Source organism: Mobula hypostoma, chromosome X2 (assembly GCF_963921235.1).
Source record: "Mobula hypostoma chromosome X2, sMobHyp1.1, whole genome shotgun sequence".
Taxonomy (NCBI): Eukaryota; Metazoa; Chordata; class Chondrichthyes; order Myliobatiformes; family Myliobatidae; genus Mobula; species Mobula hypostoma.
Genome location: NC_086129.1, coordinates 41730437 through 41748795, shown reverse-complemented (window position 1 = coordinate 41748795; position 18359 = coordinate 41730437). Strand labels below are relative to the sequence as shown.

Here is an 18359-nt window from a genome sequence, read left to right as displayed (position 1 = left end):
TTTTAAGACTTAAGTTAATTATCTTACTGTCTATCTCTGCATGTTACTCTTTCCCTTTCACCATGTTGCTACAGCAGTTTTGTCATCAAATAAATTAATTTCCATTTCATCTCTTCCTCTAGACCAGCGGTTCCCAGCCTGGAGTCCATGGACTCCTTGCTTAATGGTATTGGTCCATGCATAAAAAAGGTTGGGAACCCCTGCTCTAGATTAGTGTACTTTGTTTATATTTTAATTGGAATGTAAAGTACATGAAAATACTTTCCACTGTGCCTTTGCATCAAAAACATGACAAAGTCTGCAGATGCTAGAAATCGAAAGCAACACACACAAAGTGCTGGAAGAATTCAGCAGCTCAGGCAGCATTAAACAATTATTTCATTCTCATTTACGGTGGAAATGGCATTAAACAATCTTGAATCTTGAGGAGAGGTAAAAGGCTAGAATGGGGAATAGAAGAAGAAGGAGAAATCAATGTTCATGCCATCAGGTTGGAGGCTACCCAGACAGAATATAAGGTGTTATTCCTCCACCCTGAAGATGGCCTCACCCGGTAATTCAACAGGCTCTCTCCCTAATAAGGGAAAAAGAGGTGCCCCCGTTTCACAGTGAGAGGGGAGACATAACAAGCAGCTCACCGATTTAGGATGTTAAAAGTCTGTTGCGTTGCTTTTCTGAGCTCTGCACCCAGAGAGTCAGCCCCAGGAAGGCACAGGTCTCTGGAAACACAACCCCCGGCAGCTAGCCCGCTGCTCCCGATGTTCCATGCTCTCCCGCGATGCCTCAGTCAGGAGTACCGACCTTCAGTCCGCCCATCTCCAAAGCAATGAAAATCGGGCACGCTGAAGGCACACTAGTCTTCCAGGCCGCATCCTTGGGATATCAAAAAGTGGCCGGTTGTGAGACCCTGAGAGCAGGTCCCATTCCCGCAAAGAACCAAAGTCGGAGTGTAACTCCAGGTCAGAGTCTTCAAAAGAACCTTGAAAAGGAAAAGAAGAGATATCAAAGATAGAAATTGAGCCCCTTCCTTTCCAGTCCTGATGAAAGGTTTCAGCCTGAAACATTGACTGTTCATTTCCCTCCATAGGTGCTGCCTGACTTGCTGAGTTCCTCTAGCATTTTGTGTGTGTTGCTCAAGATTTCCAGCATCTGTGGGATGGTTTTTAAGTTAATTTATCTCAAGCTGCGAGCTAAATCTGAAATGTCCCAAGTTCTGTGTCAAATGTAATGAACCTGTGACCATGTCAAACAAGATCTTACCGCCCATTTCTGTGATTTGATAACATTGTGTAGTCAAAGATCCTTTCTATTGATTGAATTCCATTGAAGGGTGTTCTACCTTGAAACTCTTGGAACTGATCTGAAAGCCTATCCATCCTGAGGGAGTGAAAGCCTACACTCTGCTGGCTCCGTATCCTTCTTTATTTTAACTCCCCATGCAGTTTGGCTCCAATTTACAACCCAACTCTGATTGATTGATGCAAGGAACACTCAAATGCCATGCTGGTTGGGCAGAAGAAGTGGATGTGGGTTCAATATCAACATTTAAGAGAAATTTGGATAGGTACGTGGATGGGGAGGATAGGTTGGCTATGGTCCAGGTACAGGGCAATAGGACTAGGCAAAATAATAGTTCAAAACAGACTAGATGAGCCAAAGGGCCTGTTTCTGCGCTGTACTGTTCTATGACTCTAAGAGGCAATAAATGGTACCTCTCACAACCATAGGAACCTCTGAAGGCCTTACAGTCAATTAAGTCCTTTGAAGCGTAATCAGAGCTGTAATGTCAGAATGCAACTATCTATTCCCACAAACCCCAATAAGATAGACCAGATTGACAGTGTTAAGTGCTGGTAGAAAGTTAAATATTAGTCCGAATGCAAGGTATAACTTCCTGACTCTTTGTCAAAGGTTGCCATTAGACTTGTTTATATATGAGAAGGCTGAAGGGGCCACAGTTATATATCTCACCCAAAAATGATACTTGCAGTAATAAAGCACTCACTCAATGCAGCACTGGAGTGTTAGTCAACATTATGTGCTCGTCCTTTTGGTCTAGTGCGCGGTATCTGATCACTTAAGGATTGGATGGGCAAGCTCTTGGTGTGAACACTGTCTAGCTAAGTTGATTGATATTCTTAACATTTTGTATTTTCTTACAGTTTAGGGGGCAACTATTTGACCTTTCAGAATCAAAATCAGGATCAGGTTTATTATCATTGGCATATGTTGTGAAATTTGTTGTTTTGTGGCAGCAGTGCAGTGCAATACCTAAAATATACTATAAATTACAATAATAAATGTAGTGTATATTAAAACATCTCGTAAGTAATACAAAGAGAGAGCAAACGTAATGACGTAATGTTCATGTGTTCATTGTCAGTCTGTGCAGTCTCATCCATTCCTTCACTTGTTTCCCTGATACCTATCTTTTCTCATATTCCTGTCAGCTACCATCTTCCAAATCCCTTCTTCACCTGCCCAGCCCATCCCATAGTTTTCCTACACTCTGCGAACAACACGTGCATGGAACGTGGGATGAAACTGAAACCCATGAAGTCAGAAGGTGAACATAGAAACTCTACTCAGACTGCACCAGAGTTGGATCAAGTTTGGTCAGTTGGTCATTAGCTGTCACTGCTTCAACAAGTTACCAAAGCATCCTATCCATACCATCCGTATTACAGGGGAGCTACATTCCTAAAAAAAAAGCATCTGTGCTTGAATTTCTGTAACATGAACCCTTGACAAAAAATTGCAACATTTGTTGTTTTTTTTATTTTGTGTTCATTTTGACTTTTTTCTGATATAACTTCTGTAAGATCAAATTTTTACTCTGTATCTCAAAAATTTTAATAGCGATATATGAATCTCATATTGGTGACTTTCCATCTCTGACTAGCTGTGGCACGGTGGGGGTACACTGTATGTCCAAGTACTAATTTTGAATTAAAGGGATCAGTGGACCCCACAGTGGTGATTATAGGAAATGAGTGAAATTAATACTTTACAGTTAAATTCCTTCCTTTTATTGCCCTGTTATTTCAGAATTTTTATAGCGATTATTTGCCAGACCACATTCAACCACCGGCGTATGGAGATTCACGAGAAATATATCCACCACCTCCCTACCAAAATCTACCACAAAACCAACCCCCTTACATTAACGCTGGCCGCTACCCTGCTCAACCTTACCCCAGCACTGGACCAGCACCACACCAACCCTACTATATTCCGGCTCCAGCTCCAAGACCTCCTCCAACTCAAGTCACCCAAAATAAAGGTAGGTTGCGTCTGTGTCTGTGTTTGTGTGTATGTGTCTTTAATAAATGTTTGTTGCTGTACATGAGGGCATTTACATTTCTGAATATTTATTTGCATATTTGAACATCTAATGTGTTGACATTTGCATTAATGGACCTAATAAAGCTAGTGAATGAATATAACAATTTTCCTGATTAATAATGTGTCCATGTATATAACTGAATATGGATACATATTTGTGAGAGTAGTATGGGTAGTGTAGTAGTTAATGCTATTACAACACCAACGATCGAGATTCAATTCCGCCGTTGGCTCTAAGGAGTTTATGTTTTCCCCATGACTGCATGGGTTTTCTACAGGTGCTCCAGTTTCCTCCCACAGTCCAAAGACGTATGGGTTGGGTTTAGTAGGTTGTGGGCACGCTATGTTGGCACCAGAAACATGGCGACACTTGTGGGATGCCCCCCAGACAGTCTGTCCTGTGGTTGGAGGCCCATCTATGTGAGTGGCTGGAGAGATGGGTTTGTTTTGCTGCTGTTACTTGTTGCATGTTGGCTACCTGTTGTTCTGCTGAAAATTGTTGGCCTGCTATGCTGATGCCAGAATGTGTGGCAACACTTGCAGGCTGCCCAGCTCATCCTCAGATTGTGCTGGTTGTTAACACAAACAATGCATTTCACTGTATGTTTTGGTATACATGTGATTAATAAATAAATCTAATCTAAACTAAGGAAGGGAATAGTTCAGGATATATTTTGGAAAAAGTTGGATAAACATGAGGAAGAAATAAATGGAAGATTTTGCCAATGGGATCAGATGAGGTGGGAGGAGGCTCACACTAACATAGACTCCTGTTTAGACCAGCTAGGCCAAAGGTTGTTTCCTGATCTTGGTTCTTTGTAAGTAATGCCATTGAGTTCGACCTGCCCACTGTACACTTTATTGGTAAACATCTATTGCAATTTTCCATGTGTATGGAATATGTCAAAAGCACGTTAGACAAACAGGAAATTTGCTATGGACATTAACCAATGTGTATGTTCATTTTTACAGAGAGTGGTGGTTCTGTGGAACACATTTCAGATGCAGAAATAGAGGCAGATACTTTAGGGATATTTATGAGACTCTTAGACAGGCACATGGATGAAAAAAAATGGAGAGCTACATGAGAGCAGAAGGTTAGGTTGATCTCGGAATAGGTTAAAATGTCATCACAATGTTATGGGTCGAAGTGATGTACTGTTCTGAACTCTGTTCTATATTTAACTTAGTCACAAGAAGTTGCAGTCTGTTACAAGTAATATTCTGGAAGAACTCAGTTGGTCAAGCAGCATCAATGGAGGGAAAGGAAATGATGGTGTAAGAATGGAGAGAGGAGATGCCCAGTATAAAGAAGAGGGAGGAAGTTAAGTAGGTACCATGCACAATCCTGATTTGATGGAGACAGACGTGAGAAGCACGGAGGAACATCTGGAGAAACTTCTGAAATGCCTGCTTCGCTGCCGCTGCTACTGTGTGATCGAGAATCTCCGGAGGGGAAGGCCCCAAATCCTCAGCTTTGCCTATTGCCTGTTGCCGGGGCCGGGGTCAAGGCGCTCGGCACAGATGGTGCTCGGTGCTCGGTGTCGGAAGGCTGGTCGGAGGCTCGAAGTTTTCGGACGGACTCAAGAGTCGGCTGTGGTCGGGTGCTTCCAGGGTGATGCATCGGCAAATTTGCAGTGCTGGAGGTTCATGGCAGGGAGAGTTTTCTCCCTTCTATCATCTGCGTGAGATGATGGCACTTTCGAGAGACTTTGAGACTTTTTTTTACCGTGCCCATGGTCTGTTCTTATCAAATTACGGTATTGCTTTGCACTGTTGTAACTATATGTTATAATTATGTGGTTTTTGTCAGTTTTTTTAGTCTTGGTTTGTCTTGTGTTTCTGTGATATCATACTGGAGGAACATTGTATCATTTCTTAATGCATGCATTACTAAATGACAATAAAAGAGGACTGAGTGTCCTCATGATCTAATCTAATCTAAGTGGTGAGACGGGCAAGAGATGAATAGTGGATTGTTGAGGGCAGTGGAGTGCGGTGGAGGTGAGAGATGGTGGCCAGGTAGTGTCAGGTGCGGAGGGGCAGAGTGGAGTTGTGAGGCAGAGGCAAGTGAATGATAGATGAAAGCTGATGGGAAAAAGGGAAAAAAGTAGATGGAGCCAGGTGGGGTGAAGGGAGGGTGAAAGTGGAGAATTCTGGGCGGGTGATATGCAGGAGCATAACGATTACCACTGCTGAAATCTGATTAATAAGGAAATTGATAATGGGAACCATTAGAAGAGAGGTGAAAGGGTGATGGACACAGAATCAGATGGGGGACGGGGAGGGGAGACCCAGTGGGTAAAATATGTGCCTGATGGCAATAGGAGGGGTCTGTGGGCAGGAGAGGTATGGGAAAGAACACAAAATAGAGGAGGATCGAAAAGAGGAGCATACTGGAAGTGAGTGATACCTGGTTTTAGTCTGTTACTCACTGCAATTTCCACTTCCTTTCAGTTCCAAAGTCTTCAGATTGCTGCGATCTAAAGAGGAGGACCTACTATTGTATCATCTCGCTGTTTCTAGTACTTTCTGCACTGGGCATCGGTGCTTGGATTGTCTGTAAGTAACTTTGGCTATTTTTGGATATAGAATTAGTCAAGGAAATTGGAGATGAGGTACAAGATCAGCCATGGCATTATGGAATGGCAGGTGTAAGGGGTTCAATGGTTTATTCCTGCTACTGTTTCTTATTTCCAACAATTCTGGTTACTCTATAACCATAGCTGAAAAGCCGGCCATGATGGGAACATATGCACAGAAATACACAGAAATTCAGTCCATTGAACTTGTCCCACCATACAATTTGGATATTATAATTAGATTTCTGTTCCATTAACTTTGATTCTGTAAAACCTCAAATTTTACATGACAATAAAACCATCTTTCAGTTTTAAACAATCTAATTCTAGATTTCCACAAGCTTTTGTGTGAAGAACTACTTCTTGCAATTATCTGGTCATCATACGCCGTGTACGGAGCCCCCAACAGCCGATCCGCTGTTTCCGATGTTCCGTTTTCTCCCATGACGTTTCAGTTGGCAGCAACAGCATAGAGTTGGGTTGTCCACAGGGCTGCGAAGCCTTGGAACCCCAAAGACGTGCTCATCTTCTAGGCCGTGTCCTTGGGATTTTGAAAAGTGACCAGTCATGAGGTCCCCGGGAGCAGGTACCATCACCGCAAAAAAAACAAACTCCAAGTCAGGGTCTCTGACACAACCAGATCCACCCTAATACATCAAAGGTAGAAATTAAGCTGCTTCCAAAAGCGAGCTCAAAGGTGTCACTATTAAGTGCCTTTGCAGCTCCATCCCACATGTTAGGTACACCTGTACATCTGCTTGTTAATGCAAGTATTTACTCAGCCGATCACGTGGCAGCAACTCAGTGCATAAAGCATGCAGACATGGTCAAGAGGTTCCATTGTTGTTCAGCCTAAACATCAGAATGGGGAAGAAATGTGATTTGAGTGACTTTGACCATGGAAATAATTGTTGGTGCCAGGCGGAGTGGTTTGAATATCCCAGAAACTGCTGATGTCCTGGGGTTTTCACGAGTATCTAGAGTTTACAGAGAATGGTGCAAAAAAACAAAAAACACCCAGTGGCCAGCAGCTCTGGCCAGTTGTGGGCGAGAGAGGTTAGAGGAAATTGGCCAGACTGGTTCAAGCTGACAGGGAGGTGACAGTAACTCAAATAACCACACGTTACAACAGTGGTGTGCAGAAGACCATCTATGAACACACAACACATCAAACCTTGAAGTGGATGGGCTACAGCAGCAGAAGATCATGAACATACACTCAATGGCAACTTTATTAGGTACACGACATACCTGATAATGTGGCCACTGAGTGTAGTTTTTCCCCGTCAAACTAATCAAATTGTTCAGTCATTCTTGGCATCTCAATTAGATCTTTCATACTCAAGGGAATAAATTTCCAGTCTGTGCAACGTCTGCTCACAATTTCCTTTGTAAACTTTCACAAGTACACATACATCTCACAATGTACAGAAGGATTAAAGATAAAATTTATTCGTCGTGTACATTTTGCATGTTTTACAAATTTGCTGTGGTTTGTCAGCATGACAGGCAACAAAAACAAACGAGAAAATCTGCAGATGCTGGAAATCCATGCAACACACACAAAATGCTGGAGGAACTCGGCAGGCCAGGCACCATCTATGGAAAGAGTACAGTCAACGTTTCAGGCCCAGACCCTTTGGCAGGACCTGATGAATACTCTCCTATATTTTTTGTGTGTGAGGCAACAAAAATAACAACATTCAACATTTACAAAGAACAAAGAATTATATAAAAAATAAAGTTAGAGGTTAAGGTATGGATATGGAATAAATACCAGTATGCATTTACAATGTAAATAGCATTATAAAAATGGGTTAAAGTGTTTACTGTGCATTGCGGTGACTGACGTAATACATTGAGGGGGGTGGGGGGATAACTGGAATGGTTGATCAGATTAACTGTCTTGGAGAAGTATTTTTTAAGATGGTATGAAGTTTTTGTTTAAGTAGCCCTATAGTGCTTTCCAGAAAGGAACTTTTAGTAAAGGCAGTTTACTGAGTGGGTCATGTCCACAATAATATTTCCTGCCCATTTCTTTGTCCTGGACACATACAAGTCCTACAGTGATGGTAAACTGTAGCTAATGACATTTTATGTTGCCCTGACAGTTCGCTGTAGTTTTTGTATATTGTGGGAGGATGCTGCATCAAACCAGGCTGAGGTGAGGATGCTCTCTATGATGGCAGTGTAGAAGTCTCCCAAGAAGTAGTTCCTGTGCTGAGACTTTTTGTTAATGAAGGAGATATGGTCCTGTGAAATAATGATGCTCAGGAATCTGAATGTTGAAACTGTTCTAACTGTAGAGTTGCTAATGATGAGTGCACGTTAACAAGTTACTTTGCTTTCTCTTGCCAGTCAAGTTCTTAGTGGATAGTCCAAAAGGATCATCGAGCAGACGCTGCTCAAACCCAATAATCCACTGCAATGGCATCAGTGATTGTGAGGACAACAGTGATGAACTGGGATGTGGTAAGATGCCTCAATTCACAGTTACTCATCAAGTATCTTTCATTGTAATGAAATAACTTAAATAAACCAGTATTTACTTTACTAATTCAGTCCGATTCAGTGGAGGGGAATCACAGCTGGAGATCTACGCGTGGAAAGACAAACAATGGTTACCTGTTTGCTATACCGCCTGGAGTCAATCTTTGGCAGACAGAACATGTCAACAACTGGGGTTCCAAAGGTATGTCGATCAAGTATCTGGAAATAGGGTACAGGGTACTCAAGGAACAGCTTACACAAGATGTAACAGGAAGGGAATATAGAGGGCTTTATCTGGTTGGCTGCTGGTGACTAGTGGTATTCCACAGGGGTCAGTGTTGGGACTGCTTCTTTTCACATTATATGTCAATGATTTGGATGATGGCTTGGTGGCCAACTTTTCAGATGATCTGAAGATAGGTGGAAGGGCAAGTAGTGTTTGGGAAGTAAGGGGTCTGCAGAAGGACTTAGATTGGGAGAATGGCCAAAGATGTATCAGATGGAATACAGTGTAGGGAAGTGTATGGTCATATGCTTTGGTAGAAGGAATAAAGGTGTAGACTATTTTCTAAATGGGGAGCAAATTCAGAAATCAGAGGTGCAAAGGGACTTGGGGGTCCTCATGCAGGGTTCCCAAAATGTTACTTTGCAGGTTGAGTCAGTGGTGAGGAAAACAAATGCAATATTAGCATTCATTTTGAGAGGACTCGAATGTAAAAGCAAGGATGCAATGCTGAGGCTTTATAAGGCATTGGTCAGACCACACAGAGTATTGTGAGCAGTTTTAGGCCCCTTATCTAAGAAAGGATGTCCTGGCACTGGAGAGGATCCAGAGGATGTTCACGAGAATGATCCCAGGAATGAAATGGATTTGGTATGAGGAGCATTTGATGGCTCTTGGCCTGTACTTGCTGGAGTTTAGAAGAATGAAGAGAGGATCTCATTGAAACATATCGAATATTGAAAGGCCGAGATAGAGTGAATGGGAAGAGAATGTTTCCTATAGTGGGAGAGTCTAGGACCAGAAGGCACAGCCTCAGAGTACAAGGACAATCACAAACAGAAATAAAGAGGAATTTCTTTAGCCAGCAAGTGGTGAATCTATGGAATTCATTGCTACAGGCAGCTGTGGAGGCCAAGTTATTGGGTATATTTTAAGTGGAGGTTGAGAAGTTCTTGATTGGTAAAAATGTTAAGGGTTACAGGGAGAAGGCAGGAAAATGGGCTTAAGAGGGATAATAAATCATTCATGCTGGAATGGCAGATTGGACTCGATGGGCCAAATAGCCTACTTCTGCTCCAGTGTCTTATGGTTTTATGGTATAAGTCTGCTGCTGAGATGCTGGGTGTATGAGGATCTGCATTTGGAACTGGGTTGTAGGAGATACAATTGGGATACTGAGTTAGGAAATTCAAGGATTTGGATGTGGGTACGGAAAGTAAAGGGTGAGGGCCCGAAGGTCAAGTCAAATTAAAAGCAGAATTTGACAAAATGGTGGTTTAAAATCTTTAGTAAATAAATGCTGACATCTTGTGATCAATCCATGCTTGTCTAAGTGATCGTTAACTCCCTCCCTAATTATCTTTTCTACTACTTTCCCCACCTCTGATGTTAAACTGATTGACCTTCGGTTACTGGGTTTACCCTGCACTCTTTTTCTGTATCAGGCCATACTATTGTAGTTATCCCATCCTCATCCACACCCCTGTACTTATCAGCATTTGAGTATTATAGCCAAGGCCTTGTAATTTCTTCCCTTATGAGCCTCAGCAGACTAGGATGCATACCCATCAAAATCACACGATGTACAGTATCAACTTTAAGTGTGGCTAGACTTTCTGGAATCACCTCTTTATCAATTTTGGACTGTCCATTATCTTAAGTCTACTTCCTTTGCAGGGATCCCAGTAACATCTTCTTTGGTAAATACTAATCATCGAGTACCTCAGCCTTTATGAGTAAATTTACTTTTCAGTCCTGTTTGGCTCTATCTCTCCCCATATAAATCTTTTACTGATTGTATGCCTGTAAAATATTTTTGCATTCCCTTTTGTAACTACCACCAATTGTTGCTCATGCTCAAGCCCTCTGCATTTGCTAGTATAAATCTGATTTTCACTTATTAATTTGCAATGGTTTTGAGGTTTTGTGACAGGACTTGCATTTTTCCACAGAAAATAAATGTTATTCAGCTTCCTGAAGATCATCTTATGCAATTGTTTTTCAGTTCTTACCACAGCTATAGTATAACTGCAAAGAAATCTCCAACCCTTGTGGTCAACACAACAGAAAGAGGGACCAATATACAAAGTATGTTGAGCTACAGGTATGTATTTGGTTGTTGAATAAAATAAGAATATGGCTGTTAAGCTCCTTGGAGAGGTTTGTCGTAATGTTATACAGAGCAGAAACAAACCAAGCTAGAGATGAGCATTTACACTAAACCTACATAAAGTTAAATCTACTCTCCCCACGTTCCTGTCAACTCTCTCCTAGATTCTGCCGCTCACCTACACAGAGGCCAATTAATCTGCTGGCTGTGGTAGGAAACTACAATACTAGAGTTTGTCTTCATTGTGAAATGACAACAATGAAAAATAACAAATAATTAAAATAAGTAATTGCAGGCGGTTAAATTATGAGATTGAATTGTCACTTGAAGACACACAAAAAGCCAGAAGAACACTAACCAATAAATCATATACACAAGAGATTCTGCAGATGCTGGAAATCCAGAGCAACATATAAGAAAATGCTGGAGGAGGTCAGCAGGTCAGACAGCATCTGTGGAGAGGAATGAACAGTTAGTGTTTCAGGCCAAGAAGTTCTGATGAAGGGTCTTGGCTCGAAATGCTGGCTGCTTGTTCCCCTCCAGCTAATGATGTCCTGCTGAATTCCGCCAGCATTTTGTCTGTGTACACTGATCAGTGATTCATGGAGAAGGAGAGAACCACCCAGTGTGTGGGTCTAATCCCCAAAGACAAGGGAACATTGCCCAGTCACTCCATGGTAATTAGTAATTGGTTTATTGTAGTCATATGTACTGAGATACGGTGAAAAGCTTTGCTTGACATCCATATAGCTCTTTTTTTTATTATTAAGTGCAATCGTGAACAATAGCCAGATCAGAAATGCTGATCAAGTCAACTAGTTCCCAAAGAGAACTCTGATAGGCCAATCAGATGGTTCACTGCTGCTCAGCGATAGAACACAAAAAAAAATCATATGTACAATTAAGAAACATTAAAAAATAGTAGAAATACTGGAGTCATGATCATGATGAAGTCTGCTGGAGACAGACATTTATACAATGCTGTCCAAAGAGATTGAAGGATAAGGTTGCAGGGTGACAAAACGTGGCAGGAGCACTTGGAACTAAAAACAAATCTCTACCGGGAGAAAACAGCACCTGTTCTTTCCGCACTGTTCTCCAGCAGCTTAAGGACTAAGTCCAGCCGGAACATAACTCACAAGTGCTCTTGAAAGTCAGGTATTAACCCTACCTACCAACAACCAAGCATTTCCATCCTGGTCCCTTTCATGATAGCTTATGAAGAAGCATGTGACTTCCCTCCCAGAGATGATAGGTGTTTGAGCACTCTACACATAAATACATTGAGGAAGTACAGAATGAATCGGGGGCCGAAGGGCCTGTACTGTGCTGTAGTATTCTAATGAAAATCAGCAACAGAATGCAGTATGTAGTGTTGCAGTTACAGAGAAAGTGCAGTGCAGCTAGTCAAATGAGGTGCAAAGGCCATGATAAGGTAGACTCATGCAAAAGTTCTGTTCAAGAGGCTTATTACAGTGAGATAGAAACTGTCCTTCAACCTGGTGGTACATGTTCTCAAGTTTTTGTGTCTTCTGCCTGATGGAAGGAGTGAAGAGAGAATGACTGAGGGTGAGAAAGGTCTTCGATGATGTTGGCTGCTTTTCCAAGGCTGTGAAGTGTAGACAAAGTCAATAGATGGGAGTTTGGTTTTCATGATAGAACTCGACTATGTTCATAACTTTTTGCAGGTTCTTGGGTTCTTGCCATACCAAACTGTGTTGCATTTGAATAGGATGTTTTCTCTTCTGCATCTGTAACAATTGGTGAGGGTCATTAAGGACATGCGGAATTCCCTTAGCCTTCTGAGGCACTGGTATGCTTTGTTGCCCATGACATCTATGTGGATGGACCAGGACAAATAATTGGCAGTGTTTACACCAGGAGCATGAAGCTCTCAACAATTTCCCCTTCAAACTGGAAGAGAGCACCAGCCAATGTGTAGAACTGAGCCCCAAGATACCAGGGAGCACTGCCCAGAGACCAGCCATATTTTCTTCATTTTCTGTCTGATGTGACATTGTGAGTATAGCTGACTAGATGCTCTGCCTGCACCAGAGTTCTGGTCCCATTCTGGGGTTTACCTGTCCAGCTAAGGACATTGAGATATTGATTGGGCTTCTTTGCCTCACTATCCACACACATATTAAATGTAATTAACAGTGTATTGTAAATATTTAAAGCCCATGAACTGAACATCAGAATGAGTGCCTAGAGCAGAAGAAAACGCTTGCAATTTTGGGAGAAGTAACCAAATTGTTTCTTAAATACACGGAGAGTCACTATTCAAATATAGTCATTATAGCTGAAAAAAGATTGTAAAGATTTTATTGAACGATTTTCATTTTTATTCCACATTGCATCTTATTTAATATAAATATATCACATAGGTCAAAACTGATTTTGCTTCTTCACTGATCTGTAATGACCTTACCCAATGTTGCATTGCATTAACCAGGAATGATTTGCCCTCTCTTTCAGTTCCCAGTGTTCCACCAACAAATCCGTCGGTCTCTATTGTGTTGGTAAGCATAATCAAGCTCGAATTAAAGACTAATACTTGGTATGCTGGGAAGAAACTAATTTTCTTTTAAAATCTACCAATGCTGAGCCATAGGTTCCTTCAATCCTAGACAGTTACTAGTTTTGTCTGCTTGGAAGGTAGGTTAAGCACAGGTTAAAATTGAATTGTCCCTTTGCATTATCGTGTTATATACTCCTCTACACTGTTCTAATTTTAAACATTGATATACATTGGTAATGCAAGATCATATCATTACTATATTTTATTAACATGAAAGAGTTAAATATATCAATGACAATAAAGTACTAATAATGTAACTTTGCAGGGGACTGAGCAAATTAATTTAGTATGTAGTCCAAATAAATCGACCTGAGATACAAAAAAGTTAATCAATATATAATTCCAGTATAACTACTAAGCCTAAAATGAATATAAAAACATGGTATGTACTGTATGAAGCCTCTCCACCTGTGAATGGAAAATCTGTTGAGGGTCACAAATAAGAACACATACCCTAACCTGTGCTATATATAATGTCCTGGAATATACTTTTAACTCAAGAAGTTAGGTTTAAATTTCTTGCCAATATTTAATGAGTCTGGAAACTTGTTTTGCTTTTGCAATCAATATAAGAACATAAGACCATAAGATATAGGAGCAGAATTAGGCCATTTGGCCCATCAAGTCTACTTCACCATTTCATCATGGCTGATCCATTTTTCCTCTCAGCCCCAATCTCGTGCCTTCTCCCCGTATCCCTTCATGCTCTGACCAATCAAGAATCTATCAAGCTCTGTCTTAAATATACATAACTTAGCCTCCATAGCTGCCTGTGGCAACAAATTCCACAGATTCACCATTCACTGGCTGAATAAATTCCTCCTCATCTCCATTCTAAAAGGACATCCCTCTATTCTGAGGCTGTGTCCTCTGGTCTTAGACTCTCCCACCATAGGAAACAGCAATAAGAACAATCTGTAATGGAAAAGGATAAAAGCAACATCATTTTAATATCATCTTTTTGCATCTAGATTGTGGTAGAAGGTTCAAGACATCATCCAGAATCGTGGGTGGAGCACCTGCCCGACTGGGAAAGTGGCCCTGGCAAGTTAGTCTTCAATTCAAGTCGCGGCCAGTGTGTGGTGGATCCATCATCTCACGTGACTGGGTGATCACAGCAAGTCACTGCATTTTTGAGTGAGTAACAAGATGAAATTGGTCTTTAGTCATGGTATAAAGCAGACAAAAGAGGAGAAGATCTAGGGGGTGTTGTGGGGAGAAAGGTCTATGTATGAATGCATTGAGAGAAGCCACTAGTAGAAGAGTGTATAGACCATACAGCAGTAGTTATACTGTAGGACAGAGTATAACTGAAGGATATAGCTTAGCTGGAGAGCACATGCATCACATGTATAAGGTCCAGCGTTCAATCCCTGACAATCCCACGCTGGTGACCGTGACCATGAATTTTGAACACTGAGGGAAAACTCCCGGAGAAGTCCAGCTGCAGAACAGATGCAGGATCCAAAACTGATGTTAGCCCAAGGTGTAGGAAGCTGGGAAAGTGACATCTGATGTTTCTACAGTCTTATCGGGATTGTTTCGAGTCGGTGGCCTGGGCCGTATTCAAGGACTCATCACTGGATCTGACCGAATGCACCATGGTTCTCACAGATTTTATTAAAACAGGTGTAGATGAGTGTTTCCTCACAAAATCATTCAGAATTTTCCCCAACCAGATGTCCTGGATGAACTACGAGATCCACAACCTGCTGAGGGTCAGGTTGGAGGCATTCAAGTCCGGTGACTAAGAAAGTTACAAGAGGTCCAGATACGATCTCTGGATAGCCACCTCATGGGTGAAGTGGCAATTCCAGGCTAAGCTTGAATCAACAAAGGATGCTTGACAGTTGTGGCAGGGCTTGAATACTATCACCTCTTATAAAGTGAAATCAAGCAACATTGGTGACAAGAGGGCTTCACTTCCAGATGAGCTCAATGTTTTCTATGCTCGTTTTGACCGTTAAAACATGGAGGAACCATCACAAGTTCCCACAGCCCCCAATGACCTTGTTATTTCAGTCTCTGAGGATGATGCGTGAGCAGCCTTCAGGAGGGTGAACCCACGAAAAGCATCCAGCCCAGATGGGGTACCTTGCCAACTTCTAAGAGCTTGTGCTGATCAACTGGCTGGACAGTTCACAAAAATTTTTAACCTCTCACTTCAGATGTCTGAGGTACCCACCTGCTTTAAGCACGATTCAATTATACCAGTGCCTCAGAAAACCATGGTAGCCTGCCTCAATGTCAGTCATCCAGTAGCACTTACATCCACAGTGATGAAGTGTTTTGAGATGTTTGATGAAACATATCAACTCCTGCCTGAGAAGTAACGTGGATCTGCTCCGATTTGCCCACCGGAGCAACTGATTCACAGCAGATACCATCTCATTTGCTCTTCACTCAACCCTGGAACATCTGGACAGCAAAGGTGCACACATAAAGATGTTCTTTATCGACTACAGACTAGAGCAGCCCCAATGGGCTGAATGACCTAATTCTGCACTGATGTCTTATCGTCTTATTAGGGGCTTGTAATAATCATAGGTGATTTTATTTATCATTTAGGTTGGATACATCAAACTGACAAATCTGGAAATGAGAGCAAATTCATATAATGGGCTGATTCCTTGAAACAGTATGTCATGAAATATTGGTTCTATATTTCTCAGAGAAAGCTATTTTAGATCTGGTATTATGTAATGAGACCAGATTAATTAATGATCTTATATTAAAAAGTTTCTTTTGAAAGAGTGATCACAGAACAGTAAATTTCAATTTCAGTTTGAGAATGAAAAACTTGGGTCTGAAACTAGTGTCATTATTTAAAATAAATAAAGGCAATTACAATGATAAAAGGACAGAATTGGCTTAAGTGGACTGAGAAAATAGGTTAAGGAATAAGATGGTAAATCAGCAGAAGCAGATACTTACGGAAATATTCATTAAATCTCAATTAAGGTGTAATCCTGTAAGAAAGAAAGGTTCTCTGAGAGGGATGCATCACTTTTGCTAATAAGGAAATAAATGATGGAATGAAATTATTAAAAAAATGCAAACATTGCCACAAAGATTTGCAGTAGGTTAAAGGATTGGAAAATTTTCAGAACCAGCAAAGGAAAAAGATAGAATATAAGAATAAACTAGCAAATGAGATTAAAACATAGAGTAAGATTTTCTACATGTATGTAAAATAGAAAAGAGTAGTTACAGTAAATATTTGTCACTTAGATGTTGAATCTGGAGAATTAATCATGGAAAAGAGGAAGTGATGAGATTATTTCTCTTCATGATGAAAAACATAAAAAATATCATAATGAAAACATCCGAAGGGACTTTGGGAAGAGAGGAACATTATCTCTATCACTTGAGAAAAGAAAAAGGGAAACAAACGGGGGCAAAGGCCAGCAGGTCTCCTGGACCTGATGGCAGAATCCTGAGATCTGAAAGGAAGTGGCTGTAGCAATGGTGGTGGCATTAATTGTAATCTATCAACATTTCCTGAATTCCAGAGGTTCCAGTGAACTGGAAAGTCACAGATGTAATAAAACTATTCAAGAAAGGAGAGAGAAAACAGGAAGCTATTGCCCAGTTAGCTTGACACCCAGCATTGAGAAAATTCTGGAATTAATTATCAAGTTGGTAATAGCATTGTATTTAGAAAACCATTAGTCAAATAAACTTAGTTCTATGAAGGGGAAATTGTGTTTGGCAAATTAGCTGGAGTTTTGTGGATACAACAAACTGGGTCTATAGAGGAGAAGTAGATCATAGAATGTATTTGGATTTCCAAAAGCCATTTGGACTAACGAAAAGATGCAATGTAAAAGATTCTTGCATAAGGTAAGAGGTGCATGAGAGGAATGTTATGGAAAAGAAAGGGACTAACTAACAGAAAATGGATAGTTGGACTAACTGGAGCTTTTTCCAATTGGTTATCAGTAACCAGTGTGGTTCCACAGTGATCAGTGCTTGGTCCTCAACCCTCTACAATCTATATTGATGACTTGGATGAAGGGACTGTGCATACTGTAGGCAAATTTGCTATGGGAGATTAGCAAGTTATGAGAGGACATAAAGAGCCAACAAAGATATAGAGATAGGTTCACAGTTCCCTCTGAGCTGTGCGGGTGCGCAGCCACAGAGTAACTGAAATGTTCCCGTGCACATCACCCTTGTTGCTGCGCAGCTGGAATTTTCTTTTATGTAATGTTTTATTAAAGCGCCGCACAGATTTTAAATTAGAGGGAATATTGAATAGGTTAAGTGAGTGAGCAAGAATTTGCTAGATGGAGTATTAGATGGGAAAACTTTGGAAAGAAGAATGAAAAAAAGAAGCAAATTATTATTTAAACAGAGTGAGACTACAAAATGTTGCAATAAGAGATCTGAGGGCCATAGCACGTGAAACATAAAAAGGATCATTGTAAATGCCACAAGTGAGTTGAGTGGCTGAATGAATGGTGACACTTATTGTAGTAGCATGGAGAGATTCTGATGCAATTTTACAGGGCACTGGTGAGACCACCCCTAAAATAGTGTATAGAGTCTCTATCTCCATATGTAAGGATGTATATCCATTTCAGGCAGGACAGAGAAGGTTTCCTATGTTGTTTCCTGAGATGAAGTAGCTGGTGGATGAAGAAAGGTTATAGAATAGAATGAGAAGTGGCATTATTGAAACATAAAGGTTCTAAGGAGGTTTGACAGGATGGAAGTGGGAATGTGTTTCTCTGAGTGCTGATATCTAAAACTAAAGGGATAGTTTCAGAATAAACAGATTGCCTATTTCAGATGGATTATGAAGAAGAACTTATTCTCCCAGAGGTTTGTGAATCTCTGGAATTCTCTACTCCAGAAAGATATGGAGATATGGAAAAATATAAATTACAAAGGAATGAAGGGGTATGAGTAGAATAGTAAAGTGGCATTGAGGCCAAGTCCTGATCAATCATGATCTTATTAAATGGAAGAACATTCTTGAGGGGCAGATGCCTGCTCCTGATTCTTACGTTCTATCTCCTCCAG

At 40.9% G+C, this 18359-nt stretch overlaps 1 protein-coding gene across 2 annotated transcripts in view; it reads left to right on the top strand.

Moving 5' to 3' along the window:
- Window positions 1-18359, top strand: part of LOC134341030 (transmembrane protease serine 13-like) — a 59814-nt gene that overhangs the window by 22944 nt on the left and 18511 nt on the right. For both annotated transcript variants that reach the window (XM_063038757.1, XM_063038756.1), the window contains exons 2-8: window positions 3049-3283; window positions 5803-5907; window positions 8286-8399; window positions 8490-8619; window positions 10646-10744; window positions 13229-13272; window positions 14303-14468. In XM_063038757.1, the coding sequence (XP_062894827.1) occupies window positions 3049-3283; window positions 5803-5907; window positions 8286-8399; window positions 8490-8619; window positions 10646-10744; window positions 13229-13272; window positions 14303-14468 (893 nt within the window). The remainder of the gene's footprint in view (window positions 1-3048; window positions 3284-5802; window positions 5908-8285; window positions 8400-8489; window positions 8620-10645; window positions 10745-13228; window positions 13273-14302; window positions 14469-18359) is intronic.